Source organism: Aptenodytes forsteri, unplaced genomic scaffold (genome assembly GCF_000699145.1).
Source record: "Aptenodytes forsteri isolate BGI_AS27 unplaced genomic scaffold, ASM69914v1 Scaffold241, whole genome shotgun sequence".
Classification (NCBI taxonomy): domain Eukaryota; kingdom Metazoa; phylum Chordata; class Aves; order Sphenisciformes; family Spheniscidae; genus Aptenodytes; species Aptenodytes forsteri.
The window spans coordinates 5,135,264-5,155,900 of NW_008795252.1; the positions used below are offsets into that span (position 1 = coordinate 5,135,264).

The window sequence follows — 20,637 nt, forward strand, 5'->3', positions numbered from 1 at the left end:
CTGAGATATGGCTGAAATCCCATTTTAAAACCTTAAAATGTGATAATATTTTGTGTATTTTTGAATGTGATAGTATTTCTGTCTATAGCGCAGACTTTTGTTAAAGGTTCAATAACCAAGAATCATTCTTTCATGGAAATATTCTGTTTCTTCACGTCTTTGTTAGGTAAATATATGATTTTTATACTAAAGCCCATTGTGTTCTCATGGAAAATTGGAAAGACAAAACAGGAAATTGATCATAAAGCCCGCTCATTCTTTTATAGTTCAATAGAAAAAAAAACATCCCAAGATGATCTTAGCTTGATTGCTGTTTTGAGGCTTAAATAAAATGACTGAATAATCTCAAGACGAGTGAACAGCACATTTCTAAAAGACACTTAATTAGTTCCTTTATAATCTTCAGAAGATGTTAACTATTCAAGCGAGTTGATTTTCTTCCTCCTAGCAGTGTTCCCTCCCACAAAGGCATAAACTAAACAGATGTGGAAAACTTCAAATTACTTCTATCTACACTATTCCTGTTTCATAATTAAACAGAAAGCTTTACATTTCCAGGATCATCTCTCTGATCCTTTCCATCCTCCCCCACCCCCTTTTTTTTTTTTAATAGAACTGCTTTTATGTTCACTAGATTGCTAGAGGGACCAGAGAGGACTCTGACTATGGGTGGCTGGTAAGAGCCTACTTGTTTTGATGCTGTTCAATACCTTTCACCTAACCAACCACTGAATCATCTCCACAACGTGGTGGATGGCAGCTGGGCTGGCCCCGAATGAATGGGCCTGTGGCAGAGTTCATTCTCATGGTCAGTTATCTCTGTTCTTAACACTCCCTTAAGGCTGTTGGCAGACAGCTGGAGTTAAAACAGCAGAGGCTGCAGTGTATTGGCTGCACCAAATGGAGACGCTCCAACACAGAATGAGTTTTGAATAATCCGGCTTGGCTGGTATGGAAGATCTGGTCCAGTGGAGCAAACTGCCTGCTATGGGGTTTATTCGTTCCGTCAATGTGGATTCTCTTATCTGCAGTTATCATCAAAGCCAGGGGTACTGCATGCCCAACTCCAGTGAGTGCTACAGACCATACATGGGGGGGGTGAAATCTATTCCATACATTTTCAAGTATTGATGGTAACTTCTAAATTATTTGATGCAGAAAACAATGAATCAAAAGCTATTCGTACATTTTGTATACTATGTTGATAATCGTTCTTATAAAACTACATGAAATTAAAACAAAGCTGAGTTTCAATTTTCCTCACAAAACCAACTGAAATATAAAAATGCAGTGCAAATGACAAGATATGTCTAAAACAGTATTATAAAAACAACCAAATAAAATTGGACAGCATGTGTTTCATAAAATTTTAACCCTTCCAATGCCTAAGCAGTGAACCATAGCAACATTGTAACTTTTATCTGATTAAATCAAAAGAAATTACCTGAATGTGTTACAAATTTTCGTGCTCGAATCTCTCCAATTGAATTATTCTCATAGCACTTCTGATTAGCTAGGGAATGCTCAAAGCTCACAAACTTCTCAGATTTGGTATAAATCACAAGGTCCGACAACGCAATGGCAATTTTTATCTTCTTCATCTAATAATCATAATAGAAAATAATAGAAGAATAAAAAAATCACAATAACATATTATTATTAACAATTCAGAAGAAACTATAATTTTGGATGCATAAAGCATGTGAAAAGGTGTCACAATTAATAAATATTTGAGCTTAAGATATGACTTTTGATAGTGAGAGTTCATCCATTCAGAGACAATTAAGGTTATTGTCTCTATGTTCATCATAGCAATTGTAGGGTGAATGGAGAGATGCTTCCAATGCTTCCTAGCACAATGTTCTGTTGGACAGCTTTATCATTTCCCTGCTTCTGAGACTGGTATGTAAATTAACATAACTTTTCATGGCTCTTAACATTACTCATTTAAAATATATGTCCAGCTTTATAATCCCAAATAGATAAAGTACTAGAAAAGGTATACTGGTAGGAAGTACTTGGAGAAAAAAAAAAAAAAAAGACCAGGAGAATCTATACATCAATAGCACAAACTCAACTACAAAATGTAGAATAACAGGAGAATATCAAACAAGCAAATCAATCATAGGTTCATTGCTCTGAAGTTAGGAAAACTCTATTCTTCTTAAGATGGAAAGTTCTTTGGCCAAAGTCTTTGTTTAGCCTTGCTCCATTACCAAAGCAAGCAAAAGCAAAGGCTGCTGTACATTGAAGTGACTGAAATTTTACCAGCATCTTCTCTCTTAAACTGAGGTACATTATGACCTCTTCATTTTACTTAGCATGAACTTGTGAGCTGATCAGTGGCAGTAGGCAGCAAAGAGCTGATGGTACTAATAATGTTTACATTCCATTAAAGCTTTTAAAGGCAAATTCTCATCGACAAAATAATAGGAATTGCCTGCTACTGGTTCTTAAACTACACAAAGTTCAAGTGCATTCATTATTCTGGGGCTATGTCCCATGAGGAGCAATAGGAGTCTACTGGCACAGAACTTCTGAATAATATAACTCTCTGGATGTGGAAGGCAGCGACACAGCCAAAGCCAACAGCATCACTAGGCTATCTTGGGTGTGGCTTCAAATGCTCTCCGACCCTCCAATAGAGCAATAGAGTGGGACCTCAGAATAAATACTCCCACTCCAATAGAGTGAGACCCTGGAAACCATTTTCTCTTCTGCCTGTGAAACATGACCAGACATCTGTTATTGCTGCTGTTGATCAAGATGTATGTGGTATATGTTCTGGTCTGTAACGTGATGTTACAAATATAGGTGACCCTATTATCTGGAAATCTGGCCTTCCCTGTTCAAAGAGGACTCCATCCTTCCTCAGAATTTTTCCTTACTCTCTCTCTGTATCAGAAGGAAAGAAAAAGAAGCAAAGATCTTGACCTTCAAATCACTTAGAGAAAAGAAACACAGAGGAAGAGACACTGCCTCTCAGCAAAAACACTGAGCCCTGAGGAGCATTGCCAGTCTATCTGCATTCAGATAATCAGAGCATGATGTGCAAAACTGACTGGATACTGGGTGTTTCCTGCCTGCTGAAAAAACTTGAACAAAGCAGTTTGAACCCTGATGAAGCAACAGATTTCCATGGCAGAGAATTACTATTTGGTTAAAAAAATAAGAAAGTTCAATTTGACTATTAAAAAAAAAAATACATCCAATTTTTACACTCTCTTTCAGAAATAGTATTTAATGTTAAGTCTCTACATGATAAATATAAAAATACCTTTTCTGTTATAAGTGCTTAAAAACATTTTAGTGCAACCAGAACTCTACACCTAATTTCATGCATAAATCCAGAACAGAAGAAAACAGGGGAATGGGAGCTCTTCAAAATTTCCATGATAGACTGGTGATCTGCAGGAAGAAACTGTTAACTCTGTCCTTTGTCATCAGGAACTGCTATGAGTGTTCTCCATGCGTAGCTCCAGGAGGGCCTTGAGACCAACAAAGCAGTTGGGCAGCTTTATCTTAGATCTATTGTGGTATTGAGCACCTGGGACAAGCACAAGAATTGAAAGTGAAAAATGCAGGTGGAGTTTAGGATGGGAGCACAGGGAAGGGTTGCTTTTTATTTGGATACCAAATTATGCTCCAGTTTGGAGTGTCTTGTAAGAATCAGGAAAACTGAAACCTTGAGCTAAAAAATATTATTTCAAAATATATTGCCCTAAGTAGTTTTAAAGCCTACTTTTTAAATTTAGTCTCTATTTTAAGATAATATATTCCTTCTTTTTAAAAAAAAAACTGGCATACATCTATGTGTTTTCTAAATTCAGTTGAGACAAAGTTACCTTTGCCTTTTTTCGAGGTGGGTGTGAAGGTCTATGTTCACTTTTTCTTTTTGAAGAATCACTCTTTGGGTAAAGAGGGGCTTTTTCATCAGTCTCATCTTCGTCAGACATATTTTCGAATTCAGAAATTTCCCCTGTCTCACCATGACTGTCAAGATCTCTTCTGAGCATACCTTCCTCAGTTGTTCCAACTTTTTTATTTTTTACCAGAATTTTGAATTTTAATGCCTGTAGAAAAGAGGTTAAACAGCAGTAATTAGAATTATGTATGGACTAATTGTAGGTTTTCATATCTAGATATATTTGACCCACGTTCAAAGCTGTTTATTAAATATAATGAAGTGAGGTAACACAATGAAGTGAAGATAGGATATCAGTGAGGCAGAAGTCAAAAGCAAATAAAACAAACAGAATCCGGGGATCAAAGTACAAAATAGAATGTGAATATCTAATCCCATAACAGGAAAAAAGGCTCTCCACCACACAGATACACAGATGCTGAAAATGTGAGCAAGATTAAGATAGAAAGTTAAGTGTCAGAGGTGATGGCGAGGTAAGATATAGGAGGTATATTTCTTTATTATGCATGAATTCATTTTTATATAGAGACTTATAGACATGTAAGAAATTTTTTTAACTATCATTGCAGCTGCTGGAGATTTGTTACCCTATTTGATTAGTGCATTTGTGCACATCTGTCTAGCGTACCAAATTAAGACTTTTCTTGTTACATCATTATACAGTGGATCCTCATGCTGATCTTACCCGGTCAGGGAAATTAACGGAGTTTGGTAATTTGTTGCCTAAGTAGCTTCTCTATTTTTAAATGGGCATCTTTCAACTTCCATAAAAAAAAATGTAGGAAAAAAATTAATTGAAGGTTATAATTTCTAATAAGATGGCTTTCATCTGTTCACCTGAATCCTATGAGTATAAATTTCACTTAGATTTATGAAATAATATTCATAATAAAACAGCGATTATGTAGCAGACATTCATCTCTATCTCTGTACACAGGAGCTGCCAGTGAGTAACAGGACTTACTTAGGTTCTTGGATAAAGTAATCCACAAAAATATTCCTTAAGTTTCATATGCACTAGTGAAAAGGAAGGCTATACTGCTGGGAAAGTTACAGAAACAAGGAACAAATACTTACACATTAAATAAAAGATAACTGAAATATTGTATTGTAAGGTATCCATTAAGTAAATATGAAAAGCATGGATGATAGAAACATGTATATAAAACCAAAGCTTTACAGTAGAAAGTAGAGCTGTAGGCAAAGAAATAGACATTCTGTTTATTTACATTGCAATCTCCATTGCTGATAATCCCCTTATCACTTCAGATCTTGTATTAGTAGTTTGTCAGTGCGCCAGTGGAATGAGATATCCTATGCTTAATATCTATCAATGCCATGCTAGTGTAAGATTTGATTAGTCTCTCTGCACTGGTGATTCAGAACAAGGATGCCCTTTAACATTTCCTTCATTTCTTATTGATGCACTCTTTTTTTTCCTGTGATATTTTTAGAAGAGTTTTGATATGAGTAATGATACTCATATTTTAAAGAGTTCTGAATTTTCCTTTGCATTTTCCTATTTCCCAATACATAAAACCAATTCTATCCACTTTTGGTCTGGTATTTTGTTATTCATAGCTAAGATTTAATTCTACAAATTAAAAAAAAAGACCTGCTAGACAAGGGAAGGAAAACCTTTCTATGGATATATTACTGCCTCCTATATGTAAAAGTAAAAAAAGACCATAGCCTTTGTCATCATATAAAAATGGGCCATGATGTTTTAAGTCAGATAGTTTCTAAAATTCTGTTTATGAACTATTAGCAAAGATGTAAATACCCTGAGGTAAGACAAACATTTATTTTCTTTTTCTATAATGATAACATTTTAGAATCACAGCTCTCTTTTCAAAAACAGTTACAGAAAATACTCTGGCAGGAAGAAATTTTGCTATTTTTTGGCCAGAAGCAGATTCCAGTAATAGTTAACCCAAATCACTGAAAGTGAACCATGAACTGAAAATGACATACCATGGATTTTAACTCTGAGCTTCAAACAGATCTTCAAAAAAGCTTATGACAAATGTATGGTTACAAAATCAGTGACTGTGAAATTTGAGTTCTCTAATTGGTAATCAGTAGTGCTAAACACATGGCACCTTTTTGTAGAAATATCTAAGTCTTTTAAGCAGGTAATGAGCTGAAAGTCTGAACATTGTAACTTCTCTTTTCTAGTTTAAATATAAAATACAAAACATTTTAAAAATATGTTTACTCTGTACTTATATATAAACTGTAAGCATACTAAAACATTTAAATATGTAAAACATAATAGATCTTCCCTAGAGCATAACGGGACTTCAAGGCTGGCATAAACAGAAGCCTCCAAGTATAATCAATTGGAACAAACATTTAAATAATTAAATGAACAAAACTTAGTTATTGTACTAAATAAGCATTCTGGTTAATGTGATGTACAACACAAATCAGAACAGCTGAAGTAATACAAGACTCCAAGACAAAATCACAAGCACTTTGGAACGGATCAGGCAAACCCACCTACTGACCACTGCAATTAATGTAAAAAGGGGCAAAATTAAGTTCTCAGAAATGTAGACAACAAACCCTAGATTTGGGTCATGAGGCTTAAAAAGAGAAAAATAGCTTCCCCTATTTAAATTGAGCATGTTCTTCTCTCTACTCCTCCCTCTGACCAGCTGTAGGTGCTTAGTAAGAGGAACATAAAATCCTGAAAATCTTGCTAAGCAACAAGGTTAAATCAGTTTAAAGTTTTACATAATTTTCTATTTCAAGAATTATACTACTGTCTTAAATACTGATATAGGGTAAAGATGCAACACCTTCCATGAAGTCTATCATGGGGGAAGCTTTTGAGGCATTGACAAAATTTATCTTGAATGAAAATAACAGGACACTATTGTTAAGTACAACTGTTAAAAAAACCCAGACACCAGCATTCTTCAATGATTCAAGAGAATCACACTTAGTGAAAGTGTGACTGGATGTCTTTGGGGCAGCCTTATAAATCACAGTTATTGAGATATTTCAAATCAATACTACCAGTAATGTCTGAGCTCTAGTTAAATGGATATTAATTAATCAGGACCACCTTTTTAGCTATCTCATAACAAGCTTTCATATGATCCAGTTATCTAGTGAGAAGTCCCCTACATTGAAAATTCCAGTTCTGTGTTGTGCTCTGTAGTAGACACAAAATACATGAGAGAATCTTTCTAAATGTCTTTTTATTAAAAATACAAAGCAGCAAAACATGCCTAAAGAAGGAAATTGGGAGGTGTGACAATGGCAGACTAATTTTCTGGATGAAGTGAAAACCTGACACAATCCTGGGTAAAAGTGTAGGTGTTCTAAGAAACATTGTCCTTAAAAATAATTTTGCAAGGTATTATTTCTCATTCTTCTACCAGAAAGAGTCCCACTCAGGAACCAAACTTCAAAGATAAAGAGATCAATTTACTAATGTCTCAGAGGCTTGACCTGTTATAACTGTTGGCAGTAAGGTTAGATCCCATTGAAAAACAGGACCCTTAGCTGGCAATGCCTTGTCCTGTTTTACCTGAGGACTCCATCAGACGTAAGAGAAATATAAACACACACATAGACTTTCCCAACCATGCAATCAAAAAGATATCTGACAGTAGTCCTGGAGAATATTCTAGTGCAGATGATTTTGCATTTCTTAGAGACTTTTAAGGCAAAAAAATGGGGTGTAACTGATCTGCAAATATGTTGCAAATAACACTGTTAACCAACCTGCTGCTCATGGTGCAAGAATCTGCAACTCAGAGACAGAGAGTAGCAAGGGCCAGCAGCTGCACAAGGTGACTCAGGAGCTGAGGGTGACAGCAGGGCAGGCATGGGGCAATGACCTCACCAACTAGGGCAAGAGTAAGACAAGTAGAGCAGGTCTGGTGATGGTAGGCAAGTTCAGGAAGCAGTCCCGTGACTGCCAGACAAGTCATGAGGCAGGTCCAAGGTCAAACCAGGAAGCCATATCATGTAAGAACAGAATGGCTGAGTTTGGAAGGGACACCTGGAGACCACCTAGTCCAACCCACTTGTTCAAAGCAGAGTCAATAAGAGTTAGGGCTGTGTCCAGTCAGGTTTTGAGTATCTCCAAGATGGAGACTCCATAATCTCTCCGGGCAACCTGCTCCAGTGCCTGACCACTCTCCCAGTAAAAATTCTTTTTCTCATGTTTAAATGCAATTTCTTGTATTTCAGTTTGTTCCCACTGCCTCTAGCTGTTTCACTGTGCACCACTGCGAAAAGTCTGAGCCCAGCCTAGAGAATCCAGAAATTTTATGATAAACAATACTGATTTTCTTATTTTTGAGGTCATCACCAAGGCATGCTACATTTTCAACATCTCTCTTCTCATTTTTGTAAAGAATAGATGCCACAGACAGATTGAAAGACAAAACAGTGGACTGGAAGTGTTTTTGACTTGCTAAGAAGAAAAGATATTTCTGATGCAAAGACTTGGTCAGGACATTTGCATATGTGACTTGTAGGTCAAAAAAAAAAAGGAATGAATCTCACCACTGAAGCAACAGAATTAGATATGCTAAAGCAGCCTTGATCTTGAATTTCTGAGTAAAAATCTTCATGTCCTACTTTTTCAATAACAAGAAAATAAGATTATAAAACCCTATAAAGATATGGGAGAGGAAAAATTGGAGATGGTTAGGCTGAAAACTGAATCACATAGCCACAGGTTAATCAGGCTATTACCCTTTTGTCAGACGTTACAGACAGTCAGTAAGAACCTAGTTGTCAGAGATTATAGACCGTCAGGTACAACCAAGTTTTGAAAGTTTCTCAGTGAGACAGGTTTTTACAGAGAAAGGAAGAAAGTGCAGTAGCAATATGAATCCCTTAGACATACACTCAAATGTTATATCTAGATGTCCAAGACTGTGGTACTTGGTTCACCCAGACTGGTGCATTCTGGGAAAACAGTGACTATTCTGGGAAAACAGTGACTGTGTTTGAAACAGGAAAGTTTCAAAAAAGGAAACTGATTTCAAAGCTTTCCCTTTTTGTTGCATATGAATATAATATGGATAGATACAGTTATCTGATAAGAATTTTGATAGCAAAAGTACTCCTGTAGGCAGGTACACCAATTCCTTTGAGTGCATTATTCATAGAAATTTTTTTTCAAAATGCGTTATCAGGCTATCAGTTGTATCAGCCTCTGAGCAAATGTAGTTACTGTGCTTGAGCCACGCCAATGAACGCTTACCATTCTGTTGAACCAATCTCGTATCTGAGCAATTACAATGAACTTTAATCATCCTGACACTTACTATATTTTATTAGACTTATATTAGAAATCAGAAGACTGTCATGTTTAAAGAACAACGCCTTTACTCTGTTACTGGTGTTAACACTTCTGATACAATTTTCTTCCTGGGATGGCTTTATCAGTTGGGTTCTTACAGAATCATAACAGATGCAATGGCTTCTTCCCTATTCTTGCTAGTCCTCTGTCTTGAAAAAAGTGGAACGGTAAATTATATAGGTGACAACTATTTTTTTTTTTTACTAACTGATAATCTCTCTCATGAACAGCATTTTAAATTAATCATTTATGGTTCTGTAACATCTCTTTTGAACTGCTTAAGCAAAGCAGGCTTAAGACTAAGTTCAGCATCTGGCTCACTCAAATGATATTGAATTTACCGAGGCCTTGAATATGCACAAGGTCCCAAGCTTTAAGGATGTGATGCCACTAAACCCCTTTTGAACATGGACCGAAAGTGGTTCTTCAAAAAGATGCCAGCCAATAGTCAAGCTTACTACTCTATTTGCAAATTCAGTCATAACTACATATTTCCACTGCAAAATAAAATCTTAATGATTTTTCTTACGTGCTTGATCAGAGCAGCTAAGAGAAATGGAGATGATCCTAATCCTTGTTCTTTTTCAACATAATGATTTATTAAATTCACACTTCTGTAAATCAGCTGAGGACCGTGGTATTATTTAGGTAACTCTTACATCTTACATAGATGTGGAATACATCTCACATAACTTTAAAAGATTAAAAGTTCAATAGAAAGAATCTCACCTGAACAGCATATATTTAAGTGAAGAATAAGTATGGAACCCAGCAATGCATTTCCAGGCAAAAATTCTACAGAGCTGACTTATGAAAACTCTAAGCTATGGAAATATGAAGTATGAATTCCCTGTATCACAGTAAACATATGGTAAGGGACATATCTCATAGAAAGTAATATTTTTAAGTATGTTATTCAGTGACTCCATGATTCAGATGCAGTAAACTCATTTTGTGTTTGCTACAGAGGACATATGATCCTTGGACATCTATTAGATTGAATGCAGCTATGCTTTGAGAAGCTTTAAAACAAACCCTCATGGTTAATACAGTTTATATTTTTTTCTAATTTACAGAACAGTTTTCAAGGTTGCAAAGTGATTTTGGACAGTGTGATATAAAAAAAATAATGCTACAATCTAAAAAAAATACATTGGCTTACTGAGAAATTTATTAAGATGTGTTAAATATATTTATGATAACATTGCTATGAAAATATAACAGTATGGTAATACTTTAGCAAGTCTTTTGGACACACCACTTCAAAAATGTTTTTCCATAACAAATCCTTTACAAAAATTCATCTTTTTGTGTGTTGTCTTTCCTTATGACAGTGTTTCCTCCCCGCATTTTCATTTGCATTGTTCCTTTTTCAGTTACTGTAAAAAAAAAAGGTATGAAATACATCTGATATATCACTGATAACAGTGACAAGCCTAAATTATGTAGGCATGTATTCATGTTACAAGAGATTAAAAAAAAATCTTTTGTCCTTGAAAGAAAAAAATTTGCAAAGACTGGAACAATGGGAATTTATTTTTTGCAATAAAATTTTCAACACCCATCTAACATCTAATAGTTTGCAATAAAATTTTCAACACCCATCTAATTGCCTTTTCTGACTTCATATCCCAGGGGTCTCAAGCCACCAGCTGAGAAACACTGCCTTAGGGAGAAACACACTGAGAAAGAGAGAATGTTTTTGCAGTAACAGAACTCGATGAAATAGTTCCATCAACATTGTTATTAACAAAAAATGTAGATTCATTTTTCCATTTCAATAACATGTTTAAATTTCAAGAAATTCTTTCAACCTAAGGAACAAAAAATAAATTAGCAGAAAACAGATACACTAACATGTTTAAAGTGAAGATTTTTTAATTTTCGTTCAAAGCATAATGTTGTTTAAAAAGTTATACTTTGTTTCCTCTTTTAAAACTAAAACACCATAAGCCTCATTTCAGAGAAAAGGAAGAGAGGAGAGGAGGGGAGGGGAGGGGAGGAGAATTGTTCAGTTTAACCTTAAAATGTTCACTTTACAGGTCAACAGACACTTTGAAGCTGTTCATTGTAACACAATGTTTCAATAACTTGAAATTTCAAAAATGAAATTAATCAGGTGTTTGCATAGGTCTCAGATTCAGAGTTCGGATTCAGTAGTACTTATTTCTACAATTTTTGGCAAGTCATTCCCTGTGTATAAATCTGCCCTCTTTAACGTCAGATGCTCTTTTCTGTGTTTAGACTACCACATCTCCAACATAGGACTACTGTAGATGAACCATACTATGATAACTTAATTCATATTAAGTAATAGTTTACTTTAAAAAAATCAGAGTAATTTCAGTGTCACTACTCAGTTTTTTGATATGCAGGTTTATTCAGTGTTAGTAAGTATGGTTCAAAATAACAAGACATTACTACAGTTGCCATGTTTCCATATAAAATAAACTGCAACCCACAAACTTTGCTTAACTCTATTTGTATATAAAATAAAATAAAACTTTTAATGCATCCTAGGCACCAAAAGTTGGATTGATGTGAACTGCAAGATGTAAGGCTTTGCAAAAATGTTAGTATGTTAGCTTTTAACAAATACATGCTTCAACATTGTACTGAAAGTTATCCTTTAAATAAAAAGTTCCATATCAATCCACATGATTCATTTTTGCTTTTTATGTTTTCTTTATCTTTTCTGTGTTGGTGGGGTTTTTTTTGTTTGTAATTATTTTTTGTTACCAGCTGAAGTCTATTTCAGACACCAGATAAGCAGTTTCATAAATTCCATTTGGGAAGATTTTTAAAAAAAAAAAAGCCTAACCCATTTTTTTTCCCCTATCACAGAGAAAAATGCAATGTTATTACCTCAGGAGAAGGTAGCTGAGTCATCACTGTATCACCAATTGTTGAAGTAAGAAGTTTGTCACCTAGAATACTTTCTAAATAGTCTGCCATTACTTCCTGTTGCTTAGGGCTGCAGTGGTTCTCCAAAGACAGTACAACTGGATAGTCAGATGCCTGTAAATATAATTTAAAGGCTTTTATTATTAATAAATAAAAAGAGGACTACTTGATTTCCCAAAATATCTTACAAAAGTCCCCTTGGTAATCTGTATTTTCCTTTATTTTCAAAACTTTCAGAATATAAGTCAGTTGTTTCAGCTTAGTAACACAATAAAAAAGCTCACAATATTTACGGAAAAGAGAAAGCACAATTGAAGAGAAAAAAATGCATCCTCAGAAAGTTAAGGGGGGTTAAAACAGGGCTAGACATATACAGAGATGAAAAAAAAAAACAACTAGGGAAATCAAATGAAGACCAGTTAAGAAGGACACAATACTTCATTAGAGAAACCAGGTAATATCTGTGCTAATCTTTGGAAAGCGCATATTGAAGTGTATTTGTCCGATAATCCATAGAAAATAATTTATCAGAGGCATTTAACATACTGATTAATATTGGATGTAAAGAAAGTAGAGAGAAAATAAGTATTAAATCAGCCAAAAATCAGGCTGATTCAATTGCACAGGGCAGACTACAACCTGGAAGGAAAAAGCAGAATTTCTGACAGAGGTAATGGCTCAGCTGACACATAGAGCTTCTAAAGAATGATACATTGGCTACTGTGTGTCTGAAACAGTGTTTCTCAACAAATGAACTTACAAAGAAAAAAGAGGAATTATAATGTCATCTGCCAAAAACAGAGGATGGGTAAAACCTCCTAGACACACTAAAGCATAAGAAATTATTTAGGTTAATTTCAAAGGAGACTTAAACCATTCCAAATTCTAAAAACATCAATGTTGACCATTTTGGTGTTTTTCAAAATTAAAGAAATCTTCACCTCTTCAGACCTAATATCGTTATTCCCAAGAAGCTCTTTCTTTTGCACCTAAAGGTTATATCACAACTGCTCTGAAATTCTGTCGACTAAGTCATCCAAACAGGGAATTGTCATATTGGGTAGATTAATTTTTTAGAAATAATGGCTCAGTTTTGTGAAGAATAACTTCAATAAGGGGAAATAAGGGAAAAGAAAAATAGAAAACAAAATTATTGCAATTTTCTTGTACCTATGGGAAGAACTTGGAAGCTTTGACATAATTGTGTACCTTTAAATTTACATCTGACACATTTTAGTGACAGCTCCTTTAGTGGCTGGCATCTATTTTAAAGGACAATGAAAAAACAATGATAAACAAGGCAAAATTGGCTTTCAACTAAATATTAAATTATAGCCACCGGTTTACTGTAAGTGATACAGATTTAAAATATTTCTCTGTTTTGTGGGGGAGAGTGTTTGTTTTGTGTACAGAATTTCCTCAATTGTTTAACAGTTTTGTTATGAAAAGAGAAAATTGTTTTGTTTTGTTTTTAAAAGGTAAAATCAGATTCTACAATTGCAATTGACAAAGTAAACCAGGATTAAATGTCTTTTGCTTTAATTTATGTTAAGTGATACAGATTTAAAATATTTCTCTGTTTTGTGGGGGAGAGTGTTTGTTTTGTGTACAGAATTTCCTCAATTGTTTAACAGTTTTGTTATGAAAAGAGAAAATTGTTTTGTTTTGTTTTTAAAAGGTAAAATCAGATTCTACAATTGCAATTGACAAAGTAAACCAGGATTAAATGTCTTTTGCTTTAATTTATTAAAGACAGATTTTAATTGACTACATTTCAAGTTGACAGTATCCTTAAAATTTGCTCAGAAATCATTGCCTTCACATGAACAAGCTATGCATATTTTTTTATAATATCACAAACATTTCTTGGGACTCTTTACACCTTACTCATCACAGTACTCAAGCAAGACAGGTGAAACACAGGAAATGGAGTAAAAATTAGAGAATAGCTCAAATGAGACATGTCCATTTAGACTGTGTAAATAAATCTCATAAGTTGCCAACAATACTGGTGGCTACTAAAAACAAATACTCTGAATAAAATCTTTGCTTGGGCAGGACCTAAACTGTCAATTTCTAAGGGAAGTACCATTTTATGTTTACCCTGTTTCTACCCTTTTCCCCAAGCATTTACTATTGACCACTAATAGAAGCACACCTTAGCCTGGATAGACAGCTGGTAGGAACCATTGCCTATTGTGATTTTATCATCTTATTGTAACTTGCGCCTGTTAAATGAAGTTTGTATTATAGTTATGTACAATATGCTCTGTATTAGCAAAAACAGGTGAGTTATATCTAGCGAGTTGTGAAGAACAATAACGTAAAACCATATTTTTGTTTTCACTATCTTTTAAAATCAGAGACTTATTAAATTTTATATAGAAATCAGAACAGAAAAAATATTTGCTTAATATTATTAAATTAAAAGCAAATTAAATTAAGCAAACTAAAAAAATTTGCTTAACTCTGAGAAGGCTATAAATATATATGTATAAAAATCCATATAAATGAATAGTCATAGGTGTATATATCCACACAGATAATGCTGGACTGAATACAAGCGTTATCTTAATAGTCATTCAGGACTTCATTTGAGCAGGAGTTTTGCAAGAAACCTATACAAAAAAACTGAGAGAGAGCCAGAAGCTCTCCAGCTTTTGCTGCTTTGCCAGAGAGAGGCAGAAGGGACATTGCCCTAATGAGTTGTCTGACAACACCTTTGTCAGGTGATTGACCTTTATCAGGCCTTGAATTCAAAATAAAAAGAGAGGAAATGGAAAACACAGTAAGTCTCAAACTGAGCTATAATCTAACATTTTTCCCTATTTCGTAAATTCAAGCATAGGATATAAGACAGACTGATAGCAACAGAAGAATAAGTGAAGTAAAAAAAATGAAAAGGTATAAAGAAGGAGTAAAACATCAGACTGATTCTGAAGTGGTTCTCACTTTATATTCAGTCCTTGCTTAAATGACCTCAGGTGAGAATTCCACCTAGCAAGCTGAGTAAGACCTTCTGAATTCCTTGCACCAAGTTTGGTTTATAATCATTATCAGCAAAATATGTTTACTGTCCCTTAAATAAAATTTAAAAAGATATTAAGAACAGATAGCACAATTTTCCCATAGTTTATTTCAACAATGCCCTCTTGCCCCAAGCACTGTCTCTGTTTCCTATTTTTTTACCCTAGAGAATCACTGACAATAACCATGTCCATGGGTTTTGTTAAAGCCACCATCACATTTTAACCAACGTGTATATATATATATACATACCACAAATGCATACTTGTCTATCACTTGAATTACAGAACGAAATGGAATTTTGCTCGTTAAAGTATGACCGTGATACACAACAGGTTGATTGTTTGAGCCATCCCAGCAGTCAATTTCCAGGCAACGACATCCTTTTAAGAGAGCACTTCAAAAGAACAAGAGAAACAATTTTACAGTTAAAAGAAAGATACCACACTTTCTTATACAAGTTGCTGTATTTCTGATTACAAGCACATTGAATAATTACAAAAAACCTACTTTTTCATCACAAAAGAAAAGAAATCCTATAGAATTATGCAGATATGAGACAGAGCTATAGTTTCTGTTGTTTATCTTAGGCATGTTAGGTAATAAACTTTATTAGAACATTAAGGAGTAACATGGATTATCTGAATAACCTTCATTAAGAGACTAAAAACGGGGGTCAAAGATTTAAATAAAAGAATTTAGGAGTGATGGCAAGTTGTTGCTTAAAATAGAAGAAATGTTTGAAAGGGTCTTTTTTATTACTATTCCAGGATTTGTCTGTAAGTTTGAGAATCATTATACTTAAAAATAGCAGCATCGCACTTACATAATCAGGTTGTGCTTGGTCTTTACATAATTCAGTTGTTTTTCCCCCACCTTATTTCTAAGAGGCAGTGCTAAAGTTTCTCGGATGCCTTAAATTTACTCTGTTTTAATTTTTAATATGTTAATGGCACCCTTTAAAGGTCTTAGGTTTCTAATATTTGGCTTGTTACTAATTTAAACATTTCTTGTAGACTATTTTACCTAATTACCAATCTGTCTTTTACATGCTGCCCTTTACATGCTAACGATATCTCAAAGATGCTTCTAGCTTATTTTAGCATTTCATATTTTCCTTACACAAATAGTAGATAAAGAGGAAGAGAGGGGGTTTTATATCCTCTTTGCAATTATTTTAAGCAATGCAGTATTAATGTCATATCATTTTAAATACTGTTAGAAAGAAATTCACTAGTGTTTCTGATGATTGCAAGCCATTATAGAATATCCAGAGAACAACCAAAACAAAAAAGTTCAGATAGACGATGGTTCCAACTGCTTTCACTTCACTAAAGTCATACAAAGTAGTCGGAATGCTGGACATCTGTCTTCCACATTCTTCATACTTTCTGTCCCCCTCTGTATTGCCTTTATTACATAACCCATTTTCTCCCTCCCTGATCATTTCTTCTAAATGCGTCTTGGCAATAAGGCATCCTGGTTTCCTTCTCCTCTTGGAGTCATGTGATGCACATTCAAAGACAAAGTTTCTTCTCCCTCCTGGCTACTGGAGTGCCCACTTTTTTTTTTCGTCGTTGTTGTTTCTAAATTGACCACATTGCAACATACACTGATCACAGATATCCTCGACATACTCCACCGTACTGTGCCCTTACGTCCTGTATATTGATCAGATTAGAGTTTGCCCAGGAATTTTACATTTATTTCAGGGAGTTATTTATTTTTGCTTGGCATGTTGAGATTAAAAACTGATTTAATCGTATACTGTGCAGCATACTATAGACTTCATTTGCTGCGAGGTAGATTTTTTGAGATGTAAGTAAAAAAATAGATTGTTTCCAGACTATGAACAGATGGCTTGGCAAATATATTGAAAAGTGTGCACACAAAATAAAATACCACTCTCGCATTTTCTACTTGTATCTGTGATGGTTTTGTTCCTTATTGCCAAGCAGGATTATATGTGACTTAGTATTCATTAAAAAAAAACCAAAGAATGTTTAAAATATTAAAAAACAGTATCTAAGTACCTGGTATATCCCCATAAATGACTGGGCCCTATTAGTTGGTCGGATATCAAGTAGGTGTTGTGAGAAGATGAAATAAAATAGTCACATAATGGGTGGTTCATATCTTGGTAGATGGTCCTGTGATCGTTTTTAAAGATCGAACAGTCTTCTGAGCTCATGTACCTTATAAATCCTTCAAATGACATCTGCCTTCTTTTCCTCACTGAACAAAAAAGAAAGGAAAAAGTATCTGGTGTGAAGCTAAACTGATGGTTATATCTATGTATTTCCGTGATTTTTAATATCCAGTTCCGAACATTGCTAAAGGTTATACAGCATAACACTTTACTGCAATTTTAAAATTCATAACAAACAATATAAACACAAACAACAGATGTGTGCAATTCTGGAGATGAATTGCTGTGGTTCAAAATCATGAGATTTTTATTCTTCTGTGGACACCAGAAAGAAGAGTTTGCAGTTTTCCTAATTAAATACAAAAGAAAATATTTGTTGTTGTTTAGTTTTGGAAAGTAATATGCCAGTCAATGCACAAAGAGAATCTTCTTTTCTCTGCAGAAAGAACAGGAATTGTTCTCCAAAATGTCAGTTGGAGACTGTCAAAATAATCTTGCAGAAACTATGTTTCCTAGCACTAAATATCTTCCTCAGTGGTGGAAAATTCCAAATAAATAGTGATGAAACAATGTTTAAATTAGAAGTATTTGAAATAAAAATAGCATCTTAACAGAATAAACGACTCCCCACAAAGATGACTTGCAAATCAAGCTTATTATATTACTTCTGCTATAACAAAATGTGCTAATTGCCTCCATACCAGTAATACTCATCCCATTTGTTTTGTTTTTAACTGATTTGATGACAAACAGATCCATCATACTGCCAACGGCTGCTCTGATGTCATGCTTCAAATGTAATAATTTTGCAAATTATATAATCTCAGAAGTCCGCTTTGCTTCAAAACATAAACTAGTTTGAATTAGTCAGGGATTTTGCCCAGTTCTGGCTGCAAAATAACCTTATTTTTGTCATCATAGTAGGCTAGTGATAATTAAGCAGTAAGTAATCCAAGGTTACTTTCTGTTAATGATAACTTAAAGACGTCAATGTGTACAAACTTTTGACAAAAAAACCCAAAACCCAAAACACTTGTCTGACCTGTTAATTCTCAATACAGCTATAAGAATCACAATTTGCAGGTTAGAGTTGCAATCACCAGTCTTCAGTATGTGTACAGACTGCAAGTTTTATATATGAATGAGGATTTATTAAAATCATTCTGATGATGGTAACACAAAGAAAATAATTATTTCTAAATTATACAGTTTTTTGAACTAGAAAACTTTGCAATGTTTTAAAATGCTAAACAGAAATAGAAAATAAGGATGAAGGCCCTCCAGACATCATACATATACACACTGTTGTCCTTAACCATACAAATGTTATTCCTACCAGAAGTCTGTCTGTCGTGATTTAACCTCAGATGGCAACTAAGGACCACACAGCCGCTCGCTCACTCCCCTCCAGTGGGATGGGGGAGAGAATCGGAAGGGTACAAGTGAGAAGACTCGTGGGTTGAGATAAAGACAGTTTAATAGGGAAAGCAAAAGCTGTGCATGCAAGCAAAGCAGAACAAGGAATTCATTCACTACTTCCCATCGGCAGGCAGGTGTTCAGCCATCTCCAGGAAAGCAGGGCTCCATCACGCGTAATGGTTACTTGGGAAGACAAACACCATAAAGCCAAACATCCCCCCTTCCTTCTTCCCCCAGCTTTATATGCTGAGCATGATGTCATATGGTATGGAATGTCACAGCACTGTACCAGCTACTAGGAAGGAAATTAACTCTATCCCTGCTGAAACCAGGACACTGTCGAAGCTATTCTTAAAGAATTCCATTGATGAGGAATCCACAAATATCCTAGTAATCCCATTTCACCACTAAGTTACCTTATTGTTAGAAAGTTTTCCATAATGTTTACCCTGAAACTTCCTTGCTGTCCAAAATATTTGTTCTGTTTTGTACTATTCCTCTCCTTTTTTTTCAGTCTTATACACATATGAAGACTGCTACTACACTTCCCCTCATTCCACCGCTTTCCAGAAGAAACAAGTTCAATTCACTGCATCTTTCTGTTTCGGTTAGGTTTTCTTAGACTTCTGATAATTTTCATTGTTTTTCTACAACTCTTTCCCTCTGGTGAACTTCCTTCTTGATGTTTGATGCCCTAAATGGAATGTAGTGCTTCTCCTTATTGAACTCCATCCTTCTTTTCTGTATCATCAATTCGACAAGATCACTTTGACTTCTAATCTTGTTCCCTATTATACTTGAAGCTCTGGCATTAAATCTAAATTTAATAAAATTAATTTCTATTCCATCATCCAGCTTATCAATGACATAATTGAAATCTGGACCCAACACAATGCTCAGTGAAACCGTAGATTGATGTAGCCTCTCATTTTGACTCTAAGTCATTGATGTCTAACTTCTCAGAATAATTTTCTAATGAGTTGCTTATGTACCATGTAGTTATTTTGCCTGCTTCCTCAACTTTTTTTTAGAATGCAAGACTCTTAAAAAGTGTGATTTTTCTTCTATCCACCAGCACTGTTACTCTCTCATAGAAGAAAACTGGATTCTATTTCTCCATAGAATGTCCTGACAAACTCATCCTCACCATCTTAGAGGCGATTACATATTCATTTGTTCCAGTTTTTTCTGGTAACTGACTGGTGTGTAGTTCCTTGGATGTTCCCATTCTAAAATAGATATTACATTTGATCTTTCCCACTCTTTCAGTTCGTCATCTATTCTCCACGTGTTTTCAAAGGTAACCTGTACTAGCCAAGACTGTTACAGTCAATTTTCTAAGTTTTCTAAGAACTTATGGATTTGTCAACCTGTCTTCACTAATCTGATTAAGTCATTTAATCATGTCCTACCCTGCTTTTTCCATATTTTTGACTGTGAACTTACTCTGGTCTCATTAATAATATTAGCCGCCTGATTGTACTTAGGAGGTGGATCAAGAATTTCTTGGTCTTTCTTTTAACTAACATATTTGCAGAATGACTTATTGTTACCCTGATGACTCTTGACAGTTGTATCTTGACTTTTTTGATTTATCCACACGTACATGTTATATTGTTTTATACTTGTAGCAATAGGATTAAGTTTCTACTTTCTGGGTCTTTAAAAAGTGTTTTGAATTTTTTTTACATGTTGCTCAAAACAGAATACATTCATCCTGTATGTTTTATCTATAATGAATTACATGAATTGTAGACTTAATTCCTTTGAAGAGAAGGCTTTTCATCAATAGTATCCAGTTGTCATTTCCAATTAATTTATTTTTCATTCCCTATATATTTCTCTGTGTAATTACAAGTTGGGTCAGTAACTTTTTTTTTT

At 34.6% G+C, this 20,637-nt stretch overlaps 1 protein-coding gene across 1 annotated transcript in view; it reads right to left on the reverse strand.

Annotated features, from left to right (window-relative positions):
- PLCZ1 (phospholipase C zeta 1) overlaps positions 1 to 20,637 on the reverse strand; it is a 54,350-nt gene that overhangs the window by 21,394 nt on the left and 12,319 nt on the right. The window contains exons 4-8 of the mRNA XM_009278994.2: positions 17,222 to 17,423; positions 15,441 to 15,585; positions 12,123 to 12,275; positions 3,846 to 4,073; positions 1,445 to 1,601 (exon numbers count right to left, since the gene is read on the reverse strand). Coding sequence (XP_009277269.1) covers positions 1,445 to 1,601; positions 3,846 to 4,073; positions 12,123 to 12,275; positions 15,441 to 15,585; positions 17,222 to 17,423 — 885 coding nt within the window. The remainder of the gene's footprint in view (positions 1 to 1,444; positions 1,602 to 3,845; positions 4,074 to 12,122; positions 12,276 to 15,440; positions 15,586 to 17,221; positions 17,424 to 20,637) is intronic.